The sequence below is a fragment of the Borostomias antarcticus genome, assembly GCF_949987555.1.
Source record: "Borostomias antarcticus genome assembly, chromosome: 5".
Taxonomy (NCBI): domain Eukaryota; kingdom Metazoa; phylum Chordata; class Actinopteri; order Stomiiformes; family Stomiidae; genus Borostomias; species Borostomias antarcticus.
The window spans coordinates 30,185,035-30,212,339 of NC_140238.1; the positions used below are offsets into that span (position 1 = coordinate 30,185,035).

Sequence of the window (27,305 nt, forward strand, 5' to 3'; positions counted from 1 at the left end):
GTATTAAATCCATTTTCCTTCATAGTTGTGATAACCGAGGTATAATCATAAATTATACCTAGTCATAGTCATATTTCCATAGTTCTAACTTCTTAACCGCTACACCACACTCTCTCAGAGTGGTAGCTAGTCTCCAGATGGGACAGGAACATATCCAACAACAGGAAAGGAGAAAGGGAATGTCACAGAAAACCAGGAGGTCTTGGCTGCGTTCCGAATCGCATACTACCCTACTATATAGTATGCCAAAACAGGATGTAGTATGTCCCAATACATAGTATGCCACATGCAGTATGGCAAAAATACCAGGATGTCCTACTACATCCGGTAGTATTTTGCAGTATGCAAGCCAGCAGGCTTTTCAGGCTATTCTGACCCACAATCCTGTGCGCAGCGGAAATGTGCGTCACATGTGCGAGTCGTGACAGCTGTAGACGAATGTCGCGTTATGGACAGCGACGGATGTGGGCAAATTTCAAGGCGTAATGTTATGACAAGGTAGTATGTCCCAATTGAATGCCTACTGCTTGCAAAGTACGTACTTCCTAAGGGCAGCTGTAGTAGGTACTGGTAGTAAGAAGTCGAAGTATGCGATTCGGAACGCAGCCCTGGTGTGTTGGACTTCCTGTCCCTGTGTTATCTACTGTTCCAACAGTCTCTCCTTCAGCATGAAATCGAGGACATGTGACAGGTAGAGAACACGGGTCCTTGCTTGGTTTGTATGACCCGCCCCCCTCACAGGATGATCAGGAGTTAATTGAAGGTAATCAGATAGGTAATCAGGTAATAGGCAATCAGACACACCTGCACTCCACACACACACCCCCCACACCCCCAACCATAGGGAAGGTTTAAAGAGTTGAGATCATTATGCTCCCTGTGCTGTGCTCTTAGTTTTGTGTATTTTTGTTCATTTTGATCCAGACAAACCAACCGTGGTGGAGTTTGCAGGTGGCGTGGCCGTGTTAATAGGGAGAGGTTGAGTGTGTGTGAGGGCCTTTCCTAAAAACCCTAGTGCATGCTATTTAGAGTGCCCTAATCACCTTGGTTGCAGTGTGCTTGTAGTGAGTGATTTGGGTGTACGTGTGGTATTACGTGTGGTATATCACCGGCCTGTGTTGTCTCTAGGCCTCTAGTCAGCGGTTTGCTCGCTCAGCTCCCTGGTTGCTTTGCATGGTAGAGGCCCATTTCAGCAAAATAATTGCTTCTCTATGTATGGAGATTTTAGAAATGTGCAAATAAAATCGTTTAACTTACCCCCTTCATTGATAGATTTAACTGAAAATAAAAATCTGTTTTGATGAACGTGAAACTACGTTTCTGTTACCGTTTCTTACCTGTGTGCATTGCCGATGTTGAGTAGCACCATCCTGTATATCTTGGGGAAACGTGTGTATGTCTGAGATTATATATTGTCATTCTGATTCCAGTGATGCTCCATAGTTCTAGAAATGAATATGACATGGTGGGTGTGCGTTATAGCCAGCCTTATGCATCCTGACACGGAATCACATACAGCATGTGGTTTCAAATATAGTCTGGTACTAATTTGTAAACATCCAGTTGTCGTGTGGAATCCCTGTGGAATATCTATTCTATCCACACACACGCGCGCACGGGCGCACACACCCTTCCTGAGCAGTGTATGCAGGATAGCCGGTCCACCTCTCTAAAGCTGAGGATACACTACAAGATATTATGCCCAATTTTATACACGATTCACAATCCTGCCGAGTCTGTCCTAGTCAGCAGCAGTCTGCACTAGTTGGGGATAGTCGGAGTGGCAATTTAGCACAGAAATCTGTAAGTGTATGAGGGGTACAGATTTAAATCGGCAAGTGTATGATGAGAACAGACTTCTCCCGATCCGAGTCGGAGCGAGTCAGAGCATATCTAACATGTTTGATATTTTTTAGCAGATTCTGGACGCAATCGTGTAGTGTAAACTCGTCCAGTCATTAAATGTGTGATACCCAGTTTTTCAGTTGTCATACAAAAATCATCAGAAGCCAGTCGTCTACTGTGTACACTCCCAGTCATTTCATAATCTGTTAAGATTGTGAAAGTCTCCTAGTGTATCCAAGGCTTAACAGGTGACACTTAATGAAACAACATGGCTTTTCCACACACTTCTTCTGTGGCAACTGTCATGCCAAAAGGTTTCCAGTTGCCAAATAATATCCGGGGTGATGTGGCGGTCTGATGTTGCTATAGGCTACATTGATAAACCTGACATACTCACATTCCTTACATTCCTGAGTAGAATTCACATTAACTTCAGCTTGAGCTCCACTGATTAACGTTACTGGGCTAACTATGAAAACGCATGTGAAATTAGTGTTTGTATAGCTAAATCTGTCCATGGAAAAATATATTTTTCAGCATATATCTTAATTACAACAAGATTGAGCTACTGTTATGGTTTTTGGTCCTTAATGATGTGCTATAATGTATTAAATTGTATAATGTCATACATTATTAGATATTATAGGCTAAGGCCTATTTTCCTGATTCTGCTGAGGTTACAAGATTAGTTGGACTTTGATTCAGGTAGCTGGGCGCTTAAGCAAACCTCTGTTGATCTAAGATCATGGCGACTGGTCAAGACAAGCCAAGATAGGAGCCAGCTTTCAGCACCACAAACATCAGATCACCCTTTTGATTGTCCAATCATCTTGTGTCAATACGTCATTGTCCAAATGGTAGATTTGTGTGTTATCCTTCATTGCTTCAGTTGACTGCAGTTAACCCGGGATGACGCGTTTGTTTGGTTTACCAATAAAACACCAAGTATCGTAACAGAAAATCCATCTGTCTGCTTGTTCCATCTTTAAAGATCAAAGATAACTTTTTTATAGTTCAATATTCACCTTGGCAAAAATACCAGGATGTCCTACTACATCCGGTCATATTTTGCAGTATGCAAGCCAGCAGGCTTTTCTGGGCGATTCTGACCCACAATCCTGTGCGCAGTGGAAATTTGCATCACATGTGCGAGTCATGACAGCTGTAGACGAATGTCGCGTTATGGACAGCGACGGATGTGGGCAAATTTCAAGGCGCAATGTTATGACAAGGTAGTATGTCCCAATTGGATGCCTACTGCTTGCAAAGTACATACTTTCTAAGGGCAGCTGTAGTAGGTACTGGTAGTAAGAAGTAGAAGTATGCGATTCGGAACGCAGCCCCAGTTAGGCCACGAGTCTTGTGGTGGAAGCAGAAGTGACGTGTTTTGTGTGTCACAATATCAGGAAGACAACAAACACTTTGTCCCGCGAATTTATCAACTTGCACATAAAAGAAAGAAGACTGGTATTTACCTGCATTGAAGCCATCCTTCCAGAAAGTCCATTTAAGTAGCTACAATCTTTCAACCCAGTCTGCTCCACGCACGTTTATCATATTTTTCCCATCATTACAGCGAGTGAGTGGGGAATTCAATCAATCAATCAATCAATCAATCAAAGCTTTATTTATATAGCGCATTTCATACCCAGAGGCAACACAATGCGCTTTACAGAGAACAAGGGAGGTGGGCAGACATCCCACCCCTACATATTCCAGAGGGAAGCAAAAAAAACAGTAATCACCCGGGGGCCAGATAAGTGAGCTGTAAAAATTCTTCCCTGACCCCTCTCAGCGAGGCGATGTCTGTGTGTGCATAAATGTGCCTGGGCCCAGATAGAGGCAGGGGTTGGGGTAGGGTGGGGGGTAGGAAAAGGATACGGACCCGGGTTAGGGTGAGGGGAAGGGGATCTGAGCCCAGGACTGGTGTCTGTCAGTGTGTGTGTGAGTGTGCCTGGGTCCAGGTAGAGGCAGGGGTCAGGGGTAGGGTGGGGGTAGGAAGAGGATACGGACCCGGGGTAGGGTGAGGGGAAGGGGGTACTGGACCCAGGCCTAAGGCCGGAAGTGGACTGTTGTATGTCTGTGTGTGCGTGTGTGTGTGTTAACTAATTTGCTACGACATCTGCAGCAGACACAGGGGTATCTATCGGACTCAGGGTGGTCTACTGGTGACAGTGGGGCATCCACTGGACCTGGTTAGAAGATAGGAGGGAGAGAGAGACGCACTAGGGAGAGGGGAGGCAGAACAAAGAATTGTGGGAAGTGTGGTTCTTAAAACGCAGTACTGATTTTATCACGACCAGAGGGGCCGCCAAAGTGCAGAGATATCTCATGTAGCTTTAAAGTCATTAAACTTCTAAACTACCAAGGCAGTTTCGCATTTATATACATGGCATTTGTTTAGTTTGGGGATCGCACAATCTCTCCAAAGCATTAGCTAGCTGCTAACATTAGCTCAGGCTGGAGCTAATGGCTCAGGCTGTGGTTTGGGGTGCTGAGTGCTTACACCTGGGTGATCCTGCACAGCTGAGCTCACTGAGGAATCAGCCAGGTAGCCTGGCTTCCCCAGACCCAATTCACAAAAATGCTAAGGGTCTGGAAACTCAGTTGCTTTCCGATTCCCAAGGGGCGTTACCAACGGGCGTAGATCAAAATGCCTCTGGACGCAATTGGATAGACCTGCAACCAATCAGCGAAAATGCTTCTACGGCGCTCCTCTGTTCCATCATCTAATCAAACCCGCCCCATATTAGAAAAACGGTTGTGATTGGCACAAATAGAATGTGAGCTCACAAGATCAGGCTGGCGACACCAGGCTATCAACCAGGGCCAAGCCAGTGAACTTTTACAAATTCAGGCTGGAAGAGCTCTGGGGCCTCATTTATCATTGTGGATACACCCTTTTTCATTTACACCTGATTTTTGCACTTGCTTTTCTCCGCAAATAATGTGATGTGTCATGCCAAAACTCAATGGGAAATATTATGTATATATCTCATAATATTTCCCATCGAGTTTTGGCATGATACATCACAAAAGTGCAAAAATCAGGTGTAAATGAAAAAGTATTTTAAGTTAAGTTTTTCCCATTAAAGAGCCTCTCTGTGGCTCCCCTGGCCTCGTGCTCATGCGGCCGCCATTTTGAGGGTTTTGTGATCACGTCTTTCCCCGAGGACAGATTCCACATTCACGCTTCTCTCCTTCATCTTTCTTCCTCTGTTCAGACATTCCTCTCGAGATGAGAGAACTGTGATGAATAAAAAGGAAGATGTAACGGCTGAATTTTTTAAAACTCTAAATTAAGGCTACAACCTGGTGAGTGAATTATTCAAGCTTTCTCCGTAACATTCACACACACACACACCACACACACACCGCACACACACACACACACACACACACACACACACACACACACTGGCTCCTGTGATCTCCAAGAGCTCTGACTAATTGCTCTAAGACTAGCTTCAACTGTTCTCTATTAGCCTGACCATAAAATGTATCTACATACCTCACACACATACAGGTTCAACTGCTGATAACATAGCCTAAGTGTGTGTGCGTGCATGCGTGTGCGTTCGGTCCAAGCCATGGCCCTATAGATCATACATGTAAGAGCAAATTCTGTGTGTGTGTGTGTGTGTGTGTGTGTGTGTGTGCGCTCGTGTATTAATGGCTGAGCCCAGTATATCACTAATGATGTCGTAATGGCTTGCTAGCTCTGCACCCTCTGAGAGTTTGAATAGATAATAAATCACTCCAAATCAAGGCTTCAGTGGGAGTGGTAGCAAAGCCCTAGTCTTTTCACTGTTGTTCCTTTGTGTGTGTGTGTGTGTGTGTGTGTGTGTGTGTGTGTGTGTGTGTGTGTGTGTGTGTGTGTGTGTGTGTAAGCCTTAGTTTGTTTTTTGAATATTTTAAACCTCCCTTTCAATATGAATCTGTAAAAGGCAACCGTGGACTTTTATTCAAGCAAACGAACTCTAGGCGGTGTTTAGCCTGACATTCATGAATCAACAATGACTATAGCATTAGCAATTTATTTGTTACAGTAACCACACTTTACACACACACACACACACACACACACACACACACACACACAGATACACACACATACACACACTTACTTGCTTATGGTTGTCCATCGATTCGATGATGACCATCTTCTCTTATTTGTGAGTCTCCTGGTGTTTGAACAGTCCGATCCTGGATCCACAGCTTCGGTGGACAGACCGGGCATGTGAAGGAGGTGCTAGGGGGTGAAGGAGGTGCTAGGGGGAGCAGGAGGTGCTAGGGGGAGCAGGATTGGCTTTGTAAGCATGCCTCTTCGCACGCTTTGCTGCACAGGGTTATGTGTGCTGTTCCTCCATTTACTCCACTTCCTGTGAGGAGTGGGAGTGCCAGAGATCATGGCAGGAATCAAGGTCCTCCAATGAAGACGGGTTGATCCGACATCCCTTCAGCGTGCGTCTACACACACACACACACACACACACACACACACACAGATACAGTACACACTGAAATGCATACACACACACACATAGACACACACACAGATACAGTACACACTGAAATGCATACACACACACACACAGATACAGTACACACTGAAATGCATACACACACAGATACAGTACATACTGAAATGCATACACACACACACACATACACACACACATACACACACACATACACACACACACACAGACACACACTGAAATGCATATCGCATGTTCATGACCTCAAGTATCAGGTTGATAATGAAGTAGCTAACATGCTTCGTGCTATGCATTTCAGCTACAGTATGCATTTCCTGCTATGCTATGTGTGTGCGCGCGTGTGTGTGTGTGTGTGTGTGTGTGTGTGCTCATGTGTGTGTGTGTGTGTGTGTGTGTGTGTGTTAACCCTGATTATCCACAAGGCTGAATGGAAAATAGACACGTCATGTCCATATAAAGACACTCATAGCAGTGTTGCGCTATACTGCTCTATAATGGTGTCAGTCTCAAGGTTTCATATAGACCTCAGGATGAACAACACAATCACTAAGGCATGATGACACACACACACACACACACACACACAGCCTAATAGTCTGGAGCTAGACTTGTATTATTGAGACAGTGTGGGTAGGGAAACAGACCCAGGGCCCTTTTTCACAATCCTTCCTATTTAATGAAACAATTCCACAACTCAATTATGTTGCTTTGCTTTCATACCACAGCTAGCTCGTATTTCTCACAGTCACAAATGTCAAGCACCGCCGAGGAGGTCTCTCACAGGCATCCAATTACCCACTCTAAAAGCTATATTTCTCTCTCTCTTTTCATCCCCCCCCCCTCTCTCTCTTTTTCTTTTTCTCTGTCTATCTTCCTTTCTCTCTTACCCTCTCTCCCTCCCTCTCCCTCTCTCTGTGAGAGCCACATTAGAAGCTGGGAATGGAGAAGTGACCTGTAGTTTAGTCAGGCAATCTTTGGTCCAGGTCTGACTGTGAACAGCACTCTGTGTTTGCTTAAGGGCTTCTGGATGCTGCTCGATCATTATGTGCAGGAGAGGCCTGGTGTGTCAGCGGTGATGATGTACGATATTCCAACATTATCAAGACTCCATCTCCTATTTCACACAAAGGTGCATGAACAATTACCTACAGCGCTACGTAACCGAGACAATAGAACAACAGCCCCGGCACGAAGAGCACAGGCCTCGACTCCGCCCGCAAACCCCACCTGCGTCAGTAATGAGGCTGTTGAGGTGGTGGAGCGCTACAAATACCTCAGACTCACCCTTGACTGTAACCTGAGCTTCGATCAACACGCCACTGACGTTCACAAGCGCTACCAGCCAACCCACTGAGCAAAGACACGTCTGAAAGACGTCTTTTAGATGTCTTTTTGGGAACGTCCGAAAGACATCCAATTAGGAGCCTTAGGATCTATCTATCTATCCATCTATCTATCTATCTATATATCTATCTATCTATCTATCTATCACACACACATACACACACACACACACACACACACACACACACACACACACACACCTCCAGGCTCAAAGACTTAATTGTTATTGCCTAATTGCTTACAGGTATGTCTAACCTCCACAGTACTGGAAACATACAAGGTGTATTCCAGAGACACAAACAGATATTCAGTACCAGACCCCAAAGTGACATCATCAGTCCCTCCCAGCTGTTCTTTATCTATGTTATTGCCTCCCCATCCTCTCAGAAAGAGGGTTCTCTCCTGTCCCCCAGAACAGGCACACACTCCGCACAATCACACCTTTCATCAAAATAAATGCATCTTAAATAAATGCAGCTCAAAGTGCTTGAGTGAGGTATCTCACCGTACCTCTCTCCTTTGCCGTGCACGTGGAAGAGATCGCTTCAGAAGGACGTAGTGGATTATTTTAAAAGGGTAAGAACTTCAAAAACACACCGGTGAACTTCGGAGTAAGAAGATAACTTTAATAACGGTGCTCTGGCCAGAGGACAATTCAGAACAGACACCAGATTGCATCTGCGGAGAAGTGTGATGAACAGTTGGCAGTGATAGCCTTCTATACAGTATTTCACATGACGTGTGAAAAGCAAAGCATGCAGGTGTCTTTGCTCGGATGAGAAATACCCGTCCACAAAAGCAACAACAGGAAAATGGTACCATATATGGGCAGCCCCGCTATAAAAAATCAAACTAACCTCATTAAAATGAAACATGGTGAAGTTTGTGTGTCTGTCTCTCACTTCCCGATACTCAATGAATGTTATCTGCCCTGCACTCAGCTGTGTCATTGAAGAAGCAACTGTCTAACACAATGCTCTTTCATCAGTCTAGGAGCAGGGGGCAACTGAAAATACCACAGAACATCCCTTAGTATGAAGTTTGAAGTTAGAATACTGTTAATAGAAATAGAGAATAAAGTATTATTAAGTATAAAACATAATGTCCTGAACACAATTTCCCTCGCAAGGACTTATAAAAGGTGACATATAAAAGGTGGGTGGGTGACCCCCGAAGTCACTGTCATGACCTGTCTGTCAACGACAGGCGTGGTGGCATTGGGAGCTTCTGTAGTGGTCAGGAGAGGGTGTAGGGTTTGACCATGTCCTGGAGGTGGGAGGGAGCTGTTCCGTTCATTGCCCTGTACTGTAGGCTAGTACCAGAGTTTTAAACTGGCCGCAAGACACATACTCTTGCTATCCTTCCCACAGGTGGCCCTAACCAGTCACAAACTGATCCCTCCCCAAATAAGAGTGCAATATAGGCAATGGATATCAGATACGCATACAGTTCTGAGCTACTCCCAGCAAGCCCTGTGTTCGGGAATCGCTCCCTCGTTCCATCACTCCCTATTCCCGATATGGGGTTCACCATGAACTACCTATGGAACTGAGAAAACGTAGGGTACATGCGCTGTTCCCTGGAAATCAAGGTGAATTGCGGGTAATAAATAGTGGACTATATAGGGAACGGAAATTCCGTGGAGAATTCGGACACTACAAACAAAATGGCTGACGCCCCATATAGTGCACTATATAGTGAATAGGGAGCGATTCCGAACACAGCTCCTGACTGAGCCTGAGTCCCAGGTGATTGACATCAAGTTAATTAGTCCTAATAGGCCAGGTGATCAGCATAAAATCTACCTGCTTCACACTTTCTGTCACTGGCACATTGGGATCTGGGGTGGAACAACCTTCAACAAAGTTGCTGTTTGATTGCTGTGAATGTTTTCAACAATGAAAAGGTAATGGATGTGTTTGGACTATTCATACAGTAGCAGATGGATATGGTTTAAATAGATTAGATCATGGGCCAAATACTGTGTGTGATTTCCTGTTCAGTTTTGTGGAGATTAATGTTCAATTTTGGTGGGTCCCTGCTCATGTTGGTGTGGTGGGTAATGAGAAAGCAGACAAGATTGCAAAGAGAGTGCTTAATGACCTTTGGTAGAGGGGAGGCCAAATCATTAATATAAAATTGTGATAACGTATGTTCCTGAAACAGTTGAGCATGGCATTGTGATATACATCTTACATGATACAATGAGAGCTAGGACAGGGATGGAACTTAGCCTAGAATTGTATGGATGTGAGAATTGAGGGAATGCTGGTGTTGCACACTCCGGTACAGTAGGTGGCGGTATGCACCTGTACACGTTGGTTTGCGAGCTTTAGTGATAAGAGCACATTTTGGTTTTCAGTTTAGCTTTACATATTCTGCGTATGCATATAAAAATCCTTAAATAAAATCGTATGAGGCGTGGACATCGGGCGAACTTCTCTATAGCAGGGACTCACTCAGATACTCAGCCAAGATAAGACATCACAGTTCGACCAAAAGACGATTGAGGGAACCATCTCCAACTTCGACTTCAGACATCGCCACTTGTTCCGTCTCCACAGGTCGGCCGCTTTATGCCAAATTAGTAACGATTTCTACACTTTCTTGTGTCTTGCTTGTCTTCCTGTAGCTAACGTTAACGTGCGTCTAGATGGCTAGCTAATTTAGCTAGTCTAGCATAGCTAACCTGGTGCTAGGACTAGCAAGCTAACGTTAGCCTGCTAGTCCTAGCACCAGGTTAGCTATGCTAGACTAGATTCTAGATCAAATAATGTGCATTTCTGCTGAGGAGTTCCAAGTTCAAGGCTTTTATTGTCATGTGTTTTTATAAAATGCAATGAAATGCACTGTGCCCGGCACTCTCAGACATCAAGACATGACTTAAGACAAATGACAGTAAGACATTACAACAATGACAGGAGACGTTTACAAAATAAGACACGATAGACACTACGAAATACGACAATAAGACATTACAAAGAGACATTACAAGTGCATAGAGCAAAAGTAGGATCATCAGTGATTCATCAGCCTAACTGCCTGTGGAAAAAAACTGTTAGTGAGACGAGTGGTACGTGACTTGATGCTCCGGTAACGTTTTTTGGATGGAAGGAGAGAGAACAGTGCATGGACAGGGTGACTGGGGTCCCTAATGATGGTACAGGCTTTCCTCTTACAGCGAGTGGTGTAGATGTCATGGAGTTTAGGCAGATGGGTGCCAATGATCCTAGCTGCTGTCTTTACAACCCTCTGCAGTTTCCCACTGTCCTGGGAGGTCGTGTTCCCATACCACACCGTGATGCAGAACGTGAGAATGCTCTCAATGGTGCAGATACAGAGAGGGAGAGAAGAGGGCAATCTAATTTGGACCAGATTCACGCCCCATTCATCAATAGTAACGATAGTATAAAGTCACAAAGCTTGTCTCTCTGCTATGGTGCCTGCATCCCACAAAGATCTAAAAGACTGAGCCACCATACAGAGGGCAATCCCCACTGGTCTAGCTGAGTTAGGAGGACACATTAGGTGTGTGGTATGTGAGAGAATCCATGTTTATACCTCTCTCTCTCTCTCTCTCTCTCTCTCTCTCTCTCACATTGACAGAAAGAGGCAAATCTAACGAGTTGGGGGACCACACCACATTTCAGGTCACTTTCAGTTTCCAGTCTGACCTCAAGGATCGTGGAAATTGTAGGTAAGGAGATTGCTACAGTATATTAATAAAAAAGTGTGCTGTTTCCTTACATGGCTCGCTAGGTACCTGTAACTGACCTCAGCAGTATCTGACTCAATCAAAGCTTTATTTGTATAGCGCATTTCATACTCCAGAGGCAACACAATGCGCTTTACAGAGAACAAGGGAGGTGAGCATACGACCCACGCGCTACACATTCCAGAGGGAAGCAAAAAAACTATCACTCGGGGGCCAGATAAGTGAGCTGTAAATTCTTCCCTGACCCCTCTCAACAAGGCGATCGAGCAAGCTCCAGGAGTATGTTTGTCTACCGGCTAAGAACATTTATAAAGCATTACATTTCAGAGTAAGAGAGGCTAAAAAAAGCATCATAGGAGAGACATGGCAAATACTGGTGTGTGTTTGCTATGGCCCAGACCTAAAGCCGGAAGTTGCCTGGTGTATGTCTGTGTGTACGTGTGTGTTAACTAAATGCTACGACATCCTGTCTGCAGAATCACAAGATGAAGAGGAAGTTGTCTGAGACGAGACCTGAGCCCACTGCTGTGATCTCCAAATCAGGGGTAAGTAAGTTGTAACTAAGGCCCAATCCAAATGTCCCCCGTAAACCCTCAAGCCCTGAACCCTCACAGACGTATTGATATCACCTGGTAAAGTGGTTGAGTGTGAGAGGCTGCGAGGGCTAGAAATGGTGTAGAAAGGAACGTGACGGCACATTGCAACGTCACGTTACGCAATATTTCTTAGACATATTTCTTACTATTGCGGGTTTGGGACTTTTTATTATGTTTCAACTTTACGTTATGTTTTTCTTGTAGGCCTACTTATAAATTAATTTTGGGATGAAACAAATCCCCTTTACATTCAAACCCCTTTGTGTTCGCAGAACAATTCTGTTCAACTTCAGAAATCATTTAAATTTTGTGGTCATAAGCTACTGTAACTACATTACTGCCTGATTCTTGTTTGTGAGTAATCCAAAAGTATTTGATCAAGAAGGACGACACGCATTTCTGCACCTCACAACTCTTGTGTCCATATTCATGCTGGAAATCTCAATTCAAAGAACACTGCACCGAGATGGACGACTCATGTCATACAGTTTTTAACTGAGGAATCATATGATTTATGGCAACAGAAATCGATGTAATTTATAACCATGGCCTACATTTTCAAACAAATTAAATTATACAAACCCATAGGGTTGATAACCTATACATAATTATTTTGGTTGCAGTATTTTTAAGGCTACTTAAAAGTTATGCAAGTCCAGATGAGAACAGCCCTGTTTGTTGTCCGTTTCAGTTAAACCTGTATTTCGAGTCACAACGATATGAACTGTGGGTAATTCCTTTACGCGAAGCCTGCAGAAGTGTAGACTTACGGAAAGGGAGCAGAAAGGGCTCAAAATATCTGCCAGAGAACTCTCATGCCCTTGACGATTTGGCAACGGGACAGCACTAAGGCTTCGCTTCCTTAAGCGGGAATGCGCATCAAAATCTGAGTCTGTAAAGCCTCGGATACATGAAGACTTTCACAAGTTTAACAGATTATGAAATGACTGGGAGTGTACCGTAATTTCCGGACTATAAACCGCAACTTTTCCCCCATGCTTTGAACCCTGTGGCCTATACAACGGTGCGGCTAATCTATGGATTTTTACAGCTAACGGCCACTAGGGGACCTTCTAAACCTATCTCCATGTCCGGTTCACGTCCCCCACCTTTAAGCGGCGGGCTCCAGCAGGAAAGGTCGGAGGCCAGAAAAGTGAGACAGGCAGTTCGCGCGAACACCGAAAGCAAATGTGGAACCAAATACAGTACGAGAGACGGAACGAGAGCAAGACGGACATTACGAGAGCGACAGTTTGCGCAAAGGAAGTTTTCATGCACAAACCCTCATTATGGAAAACAAACGAAGAAATGCATATAATGCAGCTTTTAAGTTGAAGGCAGTCGATCTGGCTGTCAAAGAAGGAAATAGAGCTGCTGCACGTATCCTTGGCATCAATGAATCAATGGTGAGACGTTGGAGACGCCAGCATGAAGAACTGGCTCAATGCAAAAAGACGAAAAAAGCTTTCAGAGGTCAGAAAAGCAGATGGCCCGAACTTGAAGACTTTCTTGGAGATTGGGTGAACACACACAGAGCAGACGGCCGAGGTGTTTCCACCGTGCACATCCGAATGAAAGCCAAAATAGTTGCCACCAAAATGAAGATTGAAGATTTTAGAGGTGGACCATCCTGGTGTCTCAGATTTATGAAACGAAAAGGAATGTCCATCAGGGCGCGGACGACTGTGTCAGCAACTCCCTCCCGATTACGAGGAAAAAATATCAAACTTCCGCGTATTCACACAAAGAAAGATAGACGAATCGGACCGGACGAGATCATAAATATGGTAATTAAATATTATACAACGGTTAGTTTTTGTTCTTGATTCTGATTGGCTGGAAGCTGTGTTAAAATACTTTGTAACACACCTGGGACCGCATATCATTCCATTTTCAGTATTAATGCGCCTCATTTGATCCAATGCATTGTAGTTGTTGCTTGGCAACCCTTGTGTTAGGGGAACTATTTTGCGCGGCGGAATTGAGGGAATGATGCTTCGTTTTGAATAAATGTTAATATTTTACATTGCTGTGTTTATTTTACACTAATGGCTGTTGTAACCGTTGTATAAAAGCAATAAACCACTCGAGGCCGTGTGTTATACTCCGCTTCGCGTCGTGCCTAACAACGCCCCCTAGCTGTTATAAAATCACTAACACACGGCCTCTCGTCGTTTATTGCTTAATTAAAACACCTGCGGCTTATAGTCCAGTGCGGCTTGTATATGTACACATTTGTTTTTTCCCTAAATGTAGCTGGTGCGGTTTATATTCAGGTGCGCTTTATAGTCCGGAAATTACGGTACACACGACGACTGGCTTTTGCTGGTTTTTGTAAGACAACTGAAACTGGGTATCGCACATTTAAAGGGCAATGCTCGTTTTTGACAACCTGGACCTTATTTACGACATATTATAAGAAGTTTGACTCACCGAGATCACTTTTGTGTAGTTCGGAGGCCTGTAGAAGAAATTTAAAATCCAGCGCGAGCCAGTATATCCATGTAATGACGGTGATCGGGGCACCGAGAATGCAGTTTCTCAATCTATTTTCGGCCGCTAAACGGTTGTTTTCATCAGTCAGATTGGATGAATCGACAGTTGAGATTCCTCCACGCGAGGCATTGTTGTGGTTTTCAAATACGGGGTCTTTAGCCTTGTAATATGATCTTTACACGCCTTTCCCCACTTGCTCCAGCACGCATGCGCACAGGCCAGCGCGCAGTCTGGACATTCTCTGCGCTACGATCGTTGTTGGTGCCGAGAATATTGTCGTCGTCATTCGTCAGCAACAATCCGATCGTAGTGCAGAGAATGTGAGCCGCGAGTGTAGCCCGAGAATAGCCAGTCTGCGCGCTGGCCTGTGCGCATGCGTGCTGGAGCAAGTGGGGAAAGGTTTACACTACACGATTGCGTCTAGAATCTGCTCAAAATATCAAACATGTTTGATATGCTCCGACTCGGATCGGGAGAAGTCTGTTCTCATCATACACTTGCCGATTTAAATCTGTACCCCTCATACAATTACAGATTTTTGTGCCAAATTGCCACTCCGACTACCCCCAACTAGTGCAGACTGCTGCTGACTAGGACAGACTCGTCAGGATTGTGAACCGTGTATAAAATCGGGCATAATATCGGGCATAATATCTTGTAGTGTATCCTCAGTTTAAGGGTGGATGTTGGGACCGGGCTCGCGCTGTGGGTGGGCGGACGGACGTTGGGACCGGGCTCACGCTGTGGGTGGGTGGGCGGACGGACGTTAGGACCGGGGTGGACGTTGGGACTGGGCTCACGCTGTGGGTGGGTGGGTGGACGTTGGGACCGGGCTCACGCTGTGGGTGGGTGGACGTTGGGACCGGGTGGGTGGGTGGGTGGACGTTGGGACCGGGCTCACGCTGTGGGTGGGTGGACGTTGGGACCGGGTGGGTGGGTGGACGTTGGGACCGGGCTCACGCTGTGGGTGGACGGACGTTGGGACCAGGCTCACGCTTTGGGTGGGTGGGTGGGTGGACGTTGGGACCGGGCTCACGCTGTGGGTGTGTGGACGCTGGGACCGGGCTCACGCTGTGGGTGGGTGGGTTGACGTTGGGACCGGGCTCACGCTGTGGGTGGGTGGGTGGACGTTGGGACCGGGCTCACGCTGTGGGTGGGTGGGTGGACGTTGGGACCGGGCTCACGCTGTGGGTGGGTGGGTGCACGTTGGGACCGGGCTCACGCTGTGCGTGCGATTTGTCCGCCAGGTGCAGAGCCTGATCCTGAACGAGGTCCGCAGGGCGGTCAAGGTAACTGAAGCCAAGATGGAGTCTCTCCTCGAGAAGGTCCAGCGGCTGGAGTGCGAGCCCAAAGATGACTTGAAAATCCGCAAACTGGAGGTGTGTGTGTGTGCGCTTCTGTTAACCTTTTCTTTCGCCATAATCTCCTCCCTTCGCTCTCTCTCACACACTCTCTCTCACACTCTGCTTTCTCTCTCGTCCCCTCATCAGGTCCACATTAAGAAGGTGAAGCGCAGAGGGGAGGCATCCATGGCCTATGTGAGGAAGCTTGGACTCAATGTAGCACAGACCAGTGACCCTCAGAACCAGGTATGATCAGAAACACGCTACCCGGGTGAATGTCCAGTCTGTAGGCCTGCAGTTCATCCTCAACTCTGCTGTGTTTGTGTCCCCTAGATTGCCTTGTCATCAGCTATGATGTCTGGCACTGTGGACCTCTCTAGGTATAAACATGGACACACACACACACGTTGCTCATGATGTTGTGACAAACGAATGAAGTGAGTGTCCAAACAAATGAAGTGAGTGTCCACATGTATGTGTAGATCAGATTCTGGGGACGACGTGGTTGAAGTCACCACCCCTAGCCTGGAGACGAGGGGCACAAGGAGTGTGAGTGGCCTCTGGCAGAAGCTGATCACGTCTGCTTGTTTTCCCCTTTACTCTGTCATAGCTGGCTAGCATGGCTCTACATTTACTGCACAACTTCTCTCTGAAAAACTGGCTACCCCCCCCCCCCCCCCCCCTCACACACACACACACACACACACACACACAGGAAAAGTGACGTTATTACTACCATGGATGACATTGTTGACATGACGACATCAGTTGTTCTGATACCGATACCAGTGTTGGAAATGCCTCCGACAATGCTTAAAATGCGGGATTGGGTATCGGCGAGTACGCAGTCTACGACAACCATCCAGGGCGAAGAAGAGAGTACGCGGTCTACAACACATAGGGAGAAGATGAGATGATGATTTTACACAGGAAAATTCCACCAGTAAAACTGTGACAATGGATCATTTGGGCAGTGATAGTCATACCACCTCCACACAGGGTTGGTAGTATACAACTGTTAAAGAAAAGTGTGTTTATTTTACGTACTGGTATCGGATCGGCGCGTACAAAGCTGACTAATTATGTTATGTTTATGCATGAGGGAAACTACACACAGCTTATCAGTTCGGCTGTCAACTTCCACGTCCCATTTAACCTGTCACACACTTCACAATTAATCCTGCAATTTAGAAGTATAGGCTATATTTGTACTATGATGCGGTGTTGCTACGTAACCAATGAGCAATATTGCTAGCGACTTTTTTTTTTGTAGCTGAAGCCAACCGTTGCTGCTTTTTTTTCTCTTTTTCAATTAAGCTACAAAATAAACAAAATACATTCTATGCAATATTTTCTCTAATGTCGTTGGTAAGTAGCCGTGTGATAAGTGGGATAACGCACGGCCATCTGCCTCGGGTCGGCGAGTCCCCTCAACCGCTTTGGGGGTTCACGTCTTTGTCACCTTTCACCCCTGATCTAGGGTTTTACTAGGATTCCCATTAGCTGATACAAATCAGTCACTCTTCCCAGGCTCCACACACAACCCTTAAACAAAACAACCACAATCATAAAATGAAATAATTTATGATTAGTTTGCACCCCTGACTGCCACAGCTGTTCTTCAAGGCTCCTGCTGATCGCTCTTTCTCCCCCTCTGTCTGAGTAAAAGGAAAGATGCTGGAAGCTTGCAAAATAGAACTTACTTTATTATGACAGACGTTAAGTTCTATTTTGCAAGCTACCAACTGTGTGGGATCTTTCCTTTTACTCAGTCATTGCTCTCCTGCTCACCTGCTACCTGAGGCCATTGGTCCAAGAGTGCAGAGTGTAATTAATTATATCTCTTTTTTTCCCCCATATTTGTACCTCTTTCAGGTGTCCAAAGGGGTACAGGTGGAGCTACCCAGTCTTGACAGCGCAGGTAAAGCGCTTCACACAACCATGGTAATAAATGGGTAAAGGCTAGTTCCCATAAATGCAGAGGGCATTTAGGGTTAAGGTTAGGTATAGGATTGGTTTACGGTTAGGGTTTGACCGGTCTGTGTTGATGGGAACTAGCCACTACCATAATAAATGTGTTGCATTGAAGTGACCTTTCACCCCACCCCTCTTCTCTCTAGTGAAGTCGGAGAGACTGCATCCCAGAGAGCCTTCTCCTCCTCCTCCTCCTCCTCCTACCCCTAAAAGGGTGAGTGATGAGACCAACTTAACACCAGTAGACCGACTTAACACCAGTAGACATGAACCCTTGGTGTATCCACAGTCCAACCCTGGGATGGGGGGGTCTCCTTCCCCTGTAGCTCTGCATAAAGGAGGAAGAGTTGCCTGAGAGCATCGCAGCAGAGAACGTCCGGAGAGAGCATGTCCAGGCAGAGCCTCCGTCTCCAGGGAGGACCCCCGGCACACCCAGCCCAGCTGAGGGTGGACACAGCAGCAGCAGCACATCTACCCTCCCAGCCCCAACAGGTAACAACACTGATTACAGAGTCTGCACTCCTACGTTTTTAATGACCTTTTAGTAACTACTGATTCCGGTGATTCTGCAATTCTTATGCTGTTAGATCTCACTGCTGCTTTTGACACAATTGATCACAATTCTTATTTCTCGCCTAGAGCACTGTGGTTATCAGGGACACTGCCTTAGAGTGGTTCAGGTCTGTTTGAGAGGTATTTTTCTGTTAGACAGGTGACTCTAGTCTGCATCCTCCTCTACCCCCCTAACTTGGTGGAGTTCCCCAAGGTTCTATTCTTGGGCCTATTGTATTTTCGTTATACCTCCCCGCCCTAGGATTAATCTTGGAAAAAGCATGGCGTTTCGTACCACCTTTATGCCGATGACTACCAAATCTACCTGCCCCTTAAAAGAAATGACAACGGCTCCCTGATGCCTCTGTTTGAGTGTCTTAAGGACATAAAAGCCTAGATGGCGTTAAACTTTTTAAATCTAAACGAAAGTAAAACTGAGGTCATTGTATTTAAACCCAGTGGGTAATGTCCCTTCTATGGACCTGGGTTCCCTGCAACAATTTGTGAAACCCATGGTCTCAAACCTTGGTGTCAAAATTGATTTTTAAACTTGATAAGCAGAAATTCTGTTGTTAAATCCAGTTTCTATCACCTGAGGCTTTAACTGGAACCCGCACGCATGAACTCATCACACCCATTCTGGCTTACCTTCATTGGCTCCCAGTTCATTGAGTTAATTTTAAGATTTCATTGTTTGTTTTAAAATCATTAACCCTCCTGTTACCCTCAAAATTGACTAACCTCCCTTATCCCTGGTCCTAGGGGACCCCAGGAATATAAAGCTCTAGAAATGATTGTGTGGGAGTGAGACTTAATTGTGCTCTTTAAGTTTCCTGAACACGGTGAGGCGATCCAACCTTCATACAGCGTTATTTGAGTTATTTTCATTTGAATATTGTTTGGCGGCCATCTTGAATGTAGGTCAATAGATTTTTGTGGCACACTGCGCGGCCCCCACACAACCCCCGACTGGGAAAGCACTTATTTGTGCTCCTAAGTCCCCTGAACACAGAAACAAACCGTGAGTCAGTCCGACCATCATACACCGAGTTATCATTGTTTGAATACCGTTAGGCAGCCATCTTGAATTGTGAAAAACAGCGATTTTCATAACTCCTGAACCAGACATCATACAAAGACATATAAACCCACTTTTCCATATAATTGTGACACGGAATCAAATGGAAATGTCACTGACATGGTACAACCACTCATATTGGTGAAAAACGCAATACAACTTTTACTTTTTTTTTTCTCAATGGAACTGGATGGTAATCATTCTAACTGACATAATTGAAAACAGACAAAGAGACACGAGTCACTTAAACTCATTTGTGCGCCTAAGTTTTTTTTTTGGTTTTTTTTTTTTGGCTCTTGTGATGGGAGCATAACCTGGCAGGCCAGTAGTGAGGAGAGACTGACATGTACTCAGGTCATCTGTGTTCAGCTTTTCCAGAGCAGAAGAAACTATGCGTACTGAGTACATGGGGAAAACAAAGGAAAACATGTATGTTTGAGATAATTACATATAATAAATCAGTTTGACGGAATATGACAGAACAGAACGGCATATTCTTTTTCTCACCCCCAGGTCTCTGGGGTGGAGGGGGAGGTGCCCGATATCCATATCACAAGAACTTTTGATATTTCCTGTGGCTTGTTCTGCTCTGGAGAAGCTAAACACAGATGAGCTGATTAAATTTCAGTCTGTCCTGACTACTGGCCTGCCAGGTTATCCTCCCATCACACAGAGCTAAGCTGGAGAATACTAACAGGCAGGACACAGTGTATCATGATGCAGATATTGTCGTGTATTAATTTGATTAGGCCCTAATTGGACCCAACCAACCTTTGTTCTAATCAAGATGATATTATACATGTCTATTGAATAAGAGAGTTCAAGCCAGAGCAGCAGAATAGTATCAGGAGAGTTTTCATGAGGGAGGGGGAGTCACGAGGAGAGTCATGTGAGACATGAGCCAGGTGGTCTCTCAGAACGAGAAAGTGAAACGGTTAGGTGAAACATTGAAATTAGATAACATTGATTCAAGCGAGAACAGTTGAAACAATATGTCGTGGGAAAGCAGGTGTTTTCACATGAACGAGACAGTTCATCAGATAACATTGATTCAAGAACCACAGAACGGGAAGTAAAACAGGGTAGAGTCAATCAATCAATCAAAGCTTTATTTGTATAGCGCATTTCATACCCAGAGGCAACACGATGCGCTTTAAGAGTGCACCATCAGCAGAATGTAAGGAGAGAACTAATGTTTGTCTCTCATTAAAAAGATAGGGTGTGTTTTGACAAAATGAATGTACAAATGAATAATGTTTTTTTTTTTTTTTTAAATTGGCATGAGTCAGAGACGAAGCTAATGGTGAATTAAAACTGAATCAGCTCACCCACCACCAGGGGGAAGCACTTACAATACAGTTTCAATACACCATTAAGTATTATCTGGGAACTCTTACCACTAGGGGGAAGCACTTGCAATGTATATGTTAATACACTATTATAATCGTGCCAAATTAGGGGTGTGTTTTTAAAAAATGGGTTGTGGTCAAGCTAGAAGGACGGGGATAACCCAGAGAAGGTATATAAGACACGGTCACAAGTCATTCGGGGTGTCATCTCTCGAGAGCCCACCGGTCTTATTGTCTTACTGCTGAACAAGCAATAAAGCCTGTTGCATCGGATCCAAGTGTTACCAGTGCCTTATTGATCTGACTTCAACTACTGAACAAAGAACTTTGAAGACTTTAACTAAACAGCTAAGGCGTCATACACGTCAATATTCTCTCTGTTTAGGGGACTTGGCGCACAAATGAGTTAATTGACTTGTGTCTCTTCTGTTTTCAAATATGTCAATTTGAATGAATACCATCCATTTCCTTTGAAAAATGTTTGAATGTTTTTCACCAATATAGAGTGGTTGTAACATGAGTGACCTTTCCATTTTGATTCCTGATGTCACAATTGTATGGAGAAGTGGGATTATATGTCTTTGTATGTTTGGTTCAGGAGTTACGAAAATCGCTGTTTTTCGCCATTCAAGATGTCCGCCTAACGGTATTCAAACAACGATAACTTGGTGTATGATGGTTGAATCAACTCAGTTTATTTGTCTGTGTTCAGGGGACTTGGGCGCACATAAGTGCTCTCCTAGTGGGGGGGTTGTGTGGGGGGCCGTAGTGTGCCCCAAAGTCCATTGAACTACATTCAAGATGGCCGCCAAACAGTATTCAAACGACTAACTCGCTTTATGAAGGTATAATCGACGCACTGTTTGTTTCTGTGTTCAGGAGACTTGGGAGCACAAATAAGTCAATTGGTTCATGTGTCACTCCCACAAGTCCTAGAGCTTTACATTTATGGGGTCCCCTAGTACCCCTAGGAACACTGAGGTCAAAGTGTGTACAGGAAGTTGAGAACAGGAAGTTGAGAACCTATCATCCTGTATTATCTTACCTATTTCTTCCCATTGGATTAGGAAAACTCATGAAATGGAAGAAGAAAAAGTCAACTATTTATTTTGAGACACGAGGTGTTTGTGGGGTCAACCTGACCCCTAGGGTAACAGGAGGGTTAAATGGGTTGGCACCGCAGTATATATCTGACCTCTTACATGTCCACACTCCTTCGAGGTGTCTGAGGTCCGCGAATCAGCTGCGTCTTATCGTCCCAAAAACTTGACTAGAGGCGACCGCGCCTTTTCAGCACCAGCCCCTAAACTGTGTGGAATGAGCGGCCCCCACCCTTGAAGCGTTTAAAATCTTGCCTTAAGTCCCATTTCTTTTCCTTGGCTTTTAATTCAGTGTGAGTGCTTATGGTCTTCTGTATTTGTGTCTTGTATTGTTAGAAATCACTAGCTGTGTTTTAGTGCGTTGTGTTATTACTTGTAATTTACTGTTTTGTGCAGCACTTTGGTAACCTTGCGTGTGTATATATGCGTGTGTGGATATATGTGTGTGTGTATATATATATGATTACTCTCTAGTCACTGAAAGGGTTGGGACTTGTTACTATAACTGACCATGTTAGAGCAAGTGATTGGAACTGACTCGTGACCTGAGCTGTGATTGGCAGGTACCACTCGGAGCAAAGCGACAGTCGAGGAGAGCAAAGTGACCGCTCAGGTAACGCCAGCACCTTTCCCCCTTTCCCCCACGGGCATCGACCCCCCCCCACCCCCTACGGGTCGATGCCCGTGCATTGACTCCCGCCCGTGCATTGACAACACTTAAAAACAACCACATGAATATAAAAAATAGAAATATGACTCCCAGTACCCCTGATGAGTTGGCACCCCTGACTGCCACAAGCTTTTATAGATATTGCACTTGAGGCTCTTTCTGACTGGCCCTTCCCCCCCTCTCAGATGTCCAAGGAGATGAAGGTGGAGCCATCTAGTGGTGACAGAGCAGGTAAAGAGCTTCACAGAGCCATGGGAATACATGTGTGTTGCATAGAAGTAGGGTTGCAAAGCGTCAGAGAATTTCCGGTATATTTCTCGTAACATTCCGGAAGGTTACCATGGGAAATTAAGCTTGGGAATTTGGGAAATTGTGAACTTTATTTTTTTAGCATTTTTTTCAAAAATAAATAAATAATTTTATATACTTATTTTAGGATTTTCCCATTTTCATTCAATTTGGTAGCCAATTCACTCTGACCTACAGTAGTGTCCAACTAACCCTTGCTAACTGTTGAGGATTTGTCACACAACCCGGCCCGTTGGCAATGCGAAAGGGAGAGACAACTCCTTGACTATCTCAGCTCGCAGCTGTAATTCCAACACCAGACAGGGGTTCTATTATGTGACAAACTCTCAAGCCGAGAACTAACCAAGCTCAAAAGGGCACTCCCTCTGGGATCCGGCCATACTCTGATCTGGTGAGACCACCGTATAAACAATGTTTATATTTATGTCTGTTTATGACGAGGTAAATACAGTTGGTACAAATAACCCCAAAATTCCCATTAATTAATGTTAATTCCCATGGAAGCTTTCCAACTTCTGAATATTCACGGAATTTTGCAACCCTACATAGAAGTGATGTTTAACCCTCCCATCTCTCTAGTCAAGTTGGACAGAAAGCGTCTTAGAGAACCTTCCCCTCCAGCATCGTCTTCGTCTTCTTCTGACGAGGTGAGTGATCAGACAGTGTTGCGTTTTTTTGGTCCTTAATTTCATTCATTCATTCATAACCTTTATTTAGGCTCAGAAAATACATTGAGGGTGACCAAGCCCTGATTTGCGATGTCACCGAGTAAATGAATACAAAACAATGGATCACAACAATAAATACAGTACAATAACCACAACAATAATACAGCAATAAGTGCAACGGTCAATGAAAACCGCTGCAAACAAGAGCCAGAGTTGCTGGACGGTTGCGACCTGGGACCTAATGACCTGCTATAATGTATTAAAATGTATATTGTCATCTAGGGCTGCGCAATTAATCGTGAATTAATCGAAATTATGACCTCCGCGATTAACTAATAGCAAAAGGCCGCAATTAATGTTATAATTTTGCTTTGTGCTAGGACTACACGGACGAATCACAGGCGCTTATGCTGTCTGACCAATCACATGCGTTCCCGCTGAGTGGTTACGAAAAAGATGTCGCTCAAGCCCAGCAGGTCATATGCAAACTGTGCAGAGCTAAAGCTATTACTTTGAAATATTAATCGCAATTATTAATCACAATTACCATTTTGAAGCAAATAATCGCAATTATTTTTTGTCATAATCGTGCAGCCCTATTGTCATCCATGATTAAAAATCATAGGCGAAGGCCTATTTTCTTGTTTCTGCTGAGGTTACAAGCTTAGTTGGACTTTGATCCAGGTAGCTGGACGCTTTATCAAACTTCATGATCTAGGATCATGGCGACTGGTCAAGGCCAGGATAGGGGCCAGCTTTCAGCACCGCAAACATCAGATCACCCTTTTGATTGTCCAATCATCTTGTGTCAATACATTATTGTCCAAATGGTAGATTTGTGTGTGTTAACTAGTCAACTGAAGCTCAACTGAAGCAATGAAGGTTAACTCGGGATGGTTTGTCAATAAAACACCGTCTCATAACGGCAAATCCATCCGTCTGCTTGTTCCATCTTTAACGTAATTTACAACAGCCTAACAACGTAATTTACAACAGCCTAACACCAGTAGACATGAACCCTTAGTGAATCCACAGTCTAACCCTGGGATGGGGGGTCTCTTTCCCCTGTAGCTCTGCATAAAGGAGGAAGAGTTGCCTGAGAGCATCGCAGCAGAGAACGCCCAGAGAGAGCATGTCAAGGCAGAGCCTCCGTCTCCAGGGAGGACCGCCGGCACACCCAGCCTCCCAGCACCAACCGGTAACGACACCGATCACGCCGTAGTCTAGTCACCGTAACGCCGGGCTCACACTAAAGGATTTTTGGGCCGATTTTTATCCCCGGTTCACCCCTCCCGACAATCGGCGGAGAAATTTCGTCAAACGTTGGTCGGTACCGATCTTCGGTCCAGATGATGTAATGAGGGGTTTACAGATCCAATCTTAACCTCCAGATCGGCTCGCAGACCCATCGGGGCTGCCCGATAATATCAAACGTGTTTTATTACCTCACTACTTTACAAGCGAGGGAGGGTTTCGTTGCTTCCTCGGGCACGATAATGTCCTGTAGTGTGTCATGAGCTGTTATTTTTAAATCTTGTGTTGTTTTAGATTCCAGAGAAGAACATCTGTTAAGATTCTCTTCATGTGCGTGATGCAACCCGTTTTCCGAATCGGTTCGGATTTTTAAATATCCTGTAGTGTGAGCCCGGCATAAGGGCTGTTTTCTTACTATAACTGACCATGTTGGAGCGTGTGATGGGTGCTTTGGAACTGACCCGTGACCTGAGCTGTGATTGGCAGGTACCGCTCGGAGCCAAGCGACAGTCGAGGGGAACAGAATTGCCGCTCAGGTAACGCCAGCACCTTTCCCATTCAGGTTTGAAAGGAAACAAAACCCGGATCTGTCCATCCCTCATCCAGCGTGTCTTTCACCATGAACAGTTGCAAGGAAGACCTGTACATTTTAGATAGCTTACTGTAATTGGTGGACGGTGGATTTCAGTGTGTTTGTTTATTTCTCACTCGTAGGTGATAATCAGTTACTCTCCAAGAGGCAGTTCACCTGAGGCAGTTCTGTGAAATAAATTAGCCGTAAATCTGAAACCAACTGTTTTACTGCGCACATTCTAAAGGACCTTAGACTTGGCTGCAAAATAACGTAGTGTTTGATTATTTACCTATAACATTAGAATTAACTTTTTTTTTTCTTTTTCTTTTTTTTATCCTTTGTGATTTTGTAAACTACTTATCTAATGTAATGAGTGTGTGTGGGCTTGTTTTCAATCACCAAGTCAAGAATCAAATCAGTCAATCAAAAATAAGACTGAACAGACGCACGCACTCAACGGGTTTCTCACCCTTCTCCCCCCAGCGCCTGTCCACGGCCTCTCAGGACGAGGGCGCGCCCGACCTCCCCCCGCTCCCCGCCACCCCCTTCCCCTCCATGCTGCCCGCTGCCGCCGCCTCCTTCTCCATCCCCGTCAAGGTGGAGCTCAGCCTGGCCTACATCCAGAACCCGCCCCGGATCACCGTCATGTGGGACGCCGCGGAGCACGAGGCCGCCACGCCGCCCATGGAGAGCTACAGGTACCGCGGTCCACGCTGCGTCCCGGCCGTTTAGGCGTCGCGAAGGACGACTTCCGACGATGCTCCACCCCCCTCCCCCATTTTTTTAATTTTATTTTATTTATTTTTTAGGGCCCCAGAAATGCGTTTGATTTCTCCCTGTCTCAGTCTCAGGTTTTGGTCTCTCCTTGTCCCCCCCCTCCCTCCCACTCACCCTCCCTTTTTAGCGTGTTCATGACTCTGGAGAAGACCAGGGGCAACGGCGTGTACGGACCCTGGAAGATGATCACCGAGGTGAGGGCCCTCGAGCTGCCCATGGTCATCCTCATTAAACGGGAGGAGCACATGGCGCGACGCAGGCTGTGCTTCGCCGTGGTGGGGAAGGACGAGTTCGGACGTTTTGGCCCCTACAGTGACGTCAAACACGCCGTACTGCCCAACTAGGAGGCGGGGCCCGGCCAGCTGGCAGGAGGCGGACTCACTCCAGCCCCGCCAGACTGTTCCACGGTCTGTTTGACGTAGTCTACATGCTCCTGTGACCCACTCATGTAACCTCAGCAGGCCCAGTCCAACCCTACTTCAATACCCAGGAGGCCCTCTGTTTTCAATACTCTCCACTCGTGAGGTTCCCTCTGAGCTGACTCATCCCGACGGGTAAGTATCCAGTGACTGCATCAAGGAGGTGAGGGAGGAACGAAGGAAGGACGGATGTCTTTTTAAAGGATTCAACACTGGGCACTTAAGTCCCTACCTTCTGTGGAGGTGCTCAGTCAAACCCAGCCCTCATGATGCTGCCCTGTAGCTGCCGGTCTCTTAGTCCAGGTGAGCTGGCTCCAGGACTAAGCTGGACAAGAGAAGTTTGTCAAGTCTGTACAATTTTGTGTGCTAGAATGAATGTACGTAACAAATAATACTGGAAGTGCAGGACTGTGTCTGGTTCATGGTATGGTGCCATGTCACTACTGATGTTCTATGTACTGATGTTATGCATGTTTTTAAACGTGTTGGCCTTAAAATAAAATATTTTGTAATACGGGTTGGAGAAATCCCAATCCGATTTCCTCAGATCCACGCATTAATCATGAGCTTCATGCAGACAGTGAGACACTTGTTTAAAAGTCGCACTGAAACGGACGTTTGAGATCTAACTTACCAAGTTTAACGTATTTCTGACGCAAACAAGCTATGAGTGTTATCTAGCTATGTTTAGATGAATTTGATTGGAACATTGACAAGTGGACGGGTTTTAAGAACTTTAG

The 27,305-nt window shown here is 45.3% G+C and overlaps 1 protein-coding gene across 2 annotated transcripts; it reads left to right on the plus strand.

The window, feature by feature from the left end:
• The first annotated feature begins 10,096 nt into the window (after positions 1 to 10,096).
• Positions 10,097 to 27,051, plus strand: atf7ip2 (activating transcription factor 7 interacting protein 2). Of its 2 annotated transcripts, none has more exons than XM_084438481.1 (17): positions 10,097 to 10,255; positions 11,298 to 11,388; positions 11,883 to 11,951; positions 15,746 to 15,877; positions 15,989 to 16,087; positions 16,175 to 16,221; positions 16,324 to 16,390; positions 17,717 to 17,762; positions 17,962 to 18,029; positions 18,142 to 18,307; positions 22,458 to 22,507; positions 22,750 to 22,795; positions 23,453 to 23,520; positions 24,613 to 24,739; positions 25,282 to 25,331; positions 25,853 to 26,067; positions 26,274 to 27,051. In XM_084438481.1, exons 3-17 carry the CDS (start codon positions 11,892 to 11,894, stop codon positions 26,488 to 26,490), a joined length of 1,458 nt encoding a protein of 485 aa, XP_084294607.1. In that variant the 5' UTR covers positions 10,097 to 10,255; positions 11,298 to 11,388; positions 11,883 to 11,891; the 3' UTR covers positions 26,491 to 27,051. The 2 variants fall into 2 exon arrangements, with proteins under 2 accessions (XP_084294607.1, XP_084294608.1); XM_084438482.1 differs by having other exon boundaries at positions 11,298 to 11,384.
• The last annotated feature ends 254 nt before the right edge of the window (positions 27,052 to 27,305 follow it).

What these genes read in the sequence shown, in the direction of transcription:
- atf7ip2 (XM_084438481.1), top strand. Translation starts at nt 11,892, where the DNA reads ATGAAGAGGAAGTTGTCTGAGACGAGACCTGAGCCCACTGCTGTGATC. An exon ending in CTCCTCCTACCCCTAAAAGG is followed by an intron (nt 18,030 to 18,141) that starts GTGAGTGATGAG and finishes CTTCCCCTGTAG; the next exon opens with CTCTGCATAAAGGAGGAAGA. An exon ending in CCGCCCATGGAGAGCTACAG is followed by an intron (nt 26,068 to 26,273) that starts GTACCGCGGTCC and finishes CTCCCTTTTTAG; the next exon opens with CGTGTTCATGACTCTGGAGA.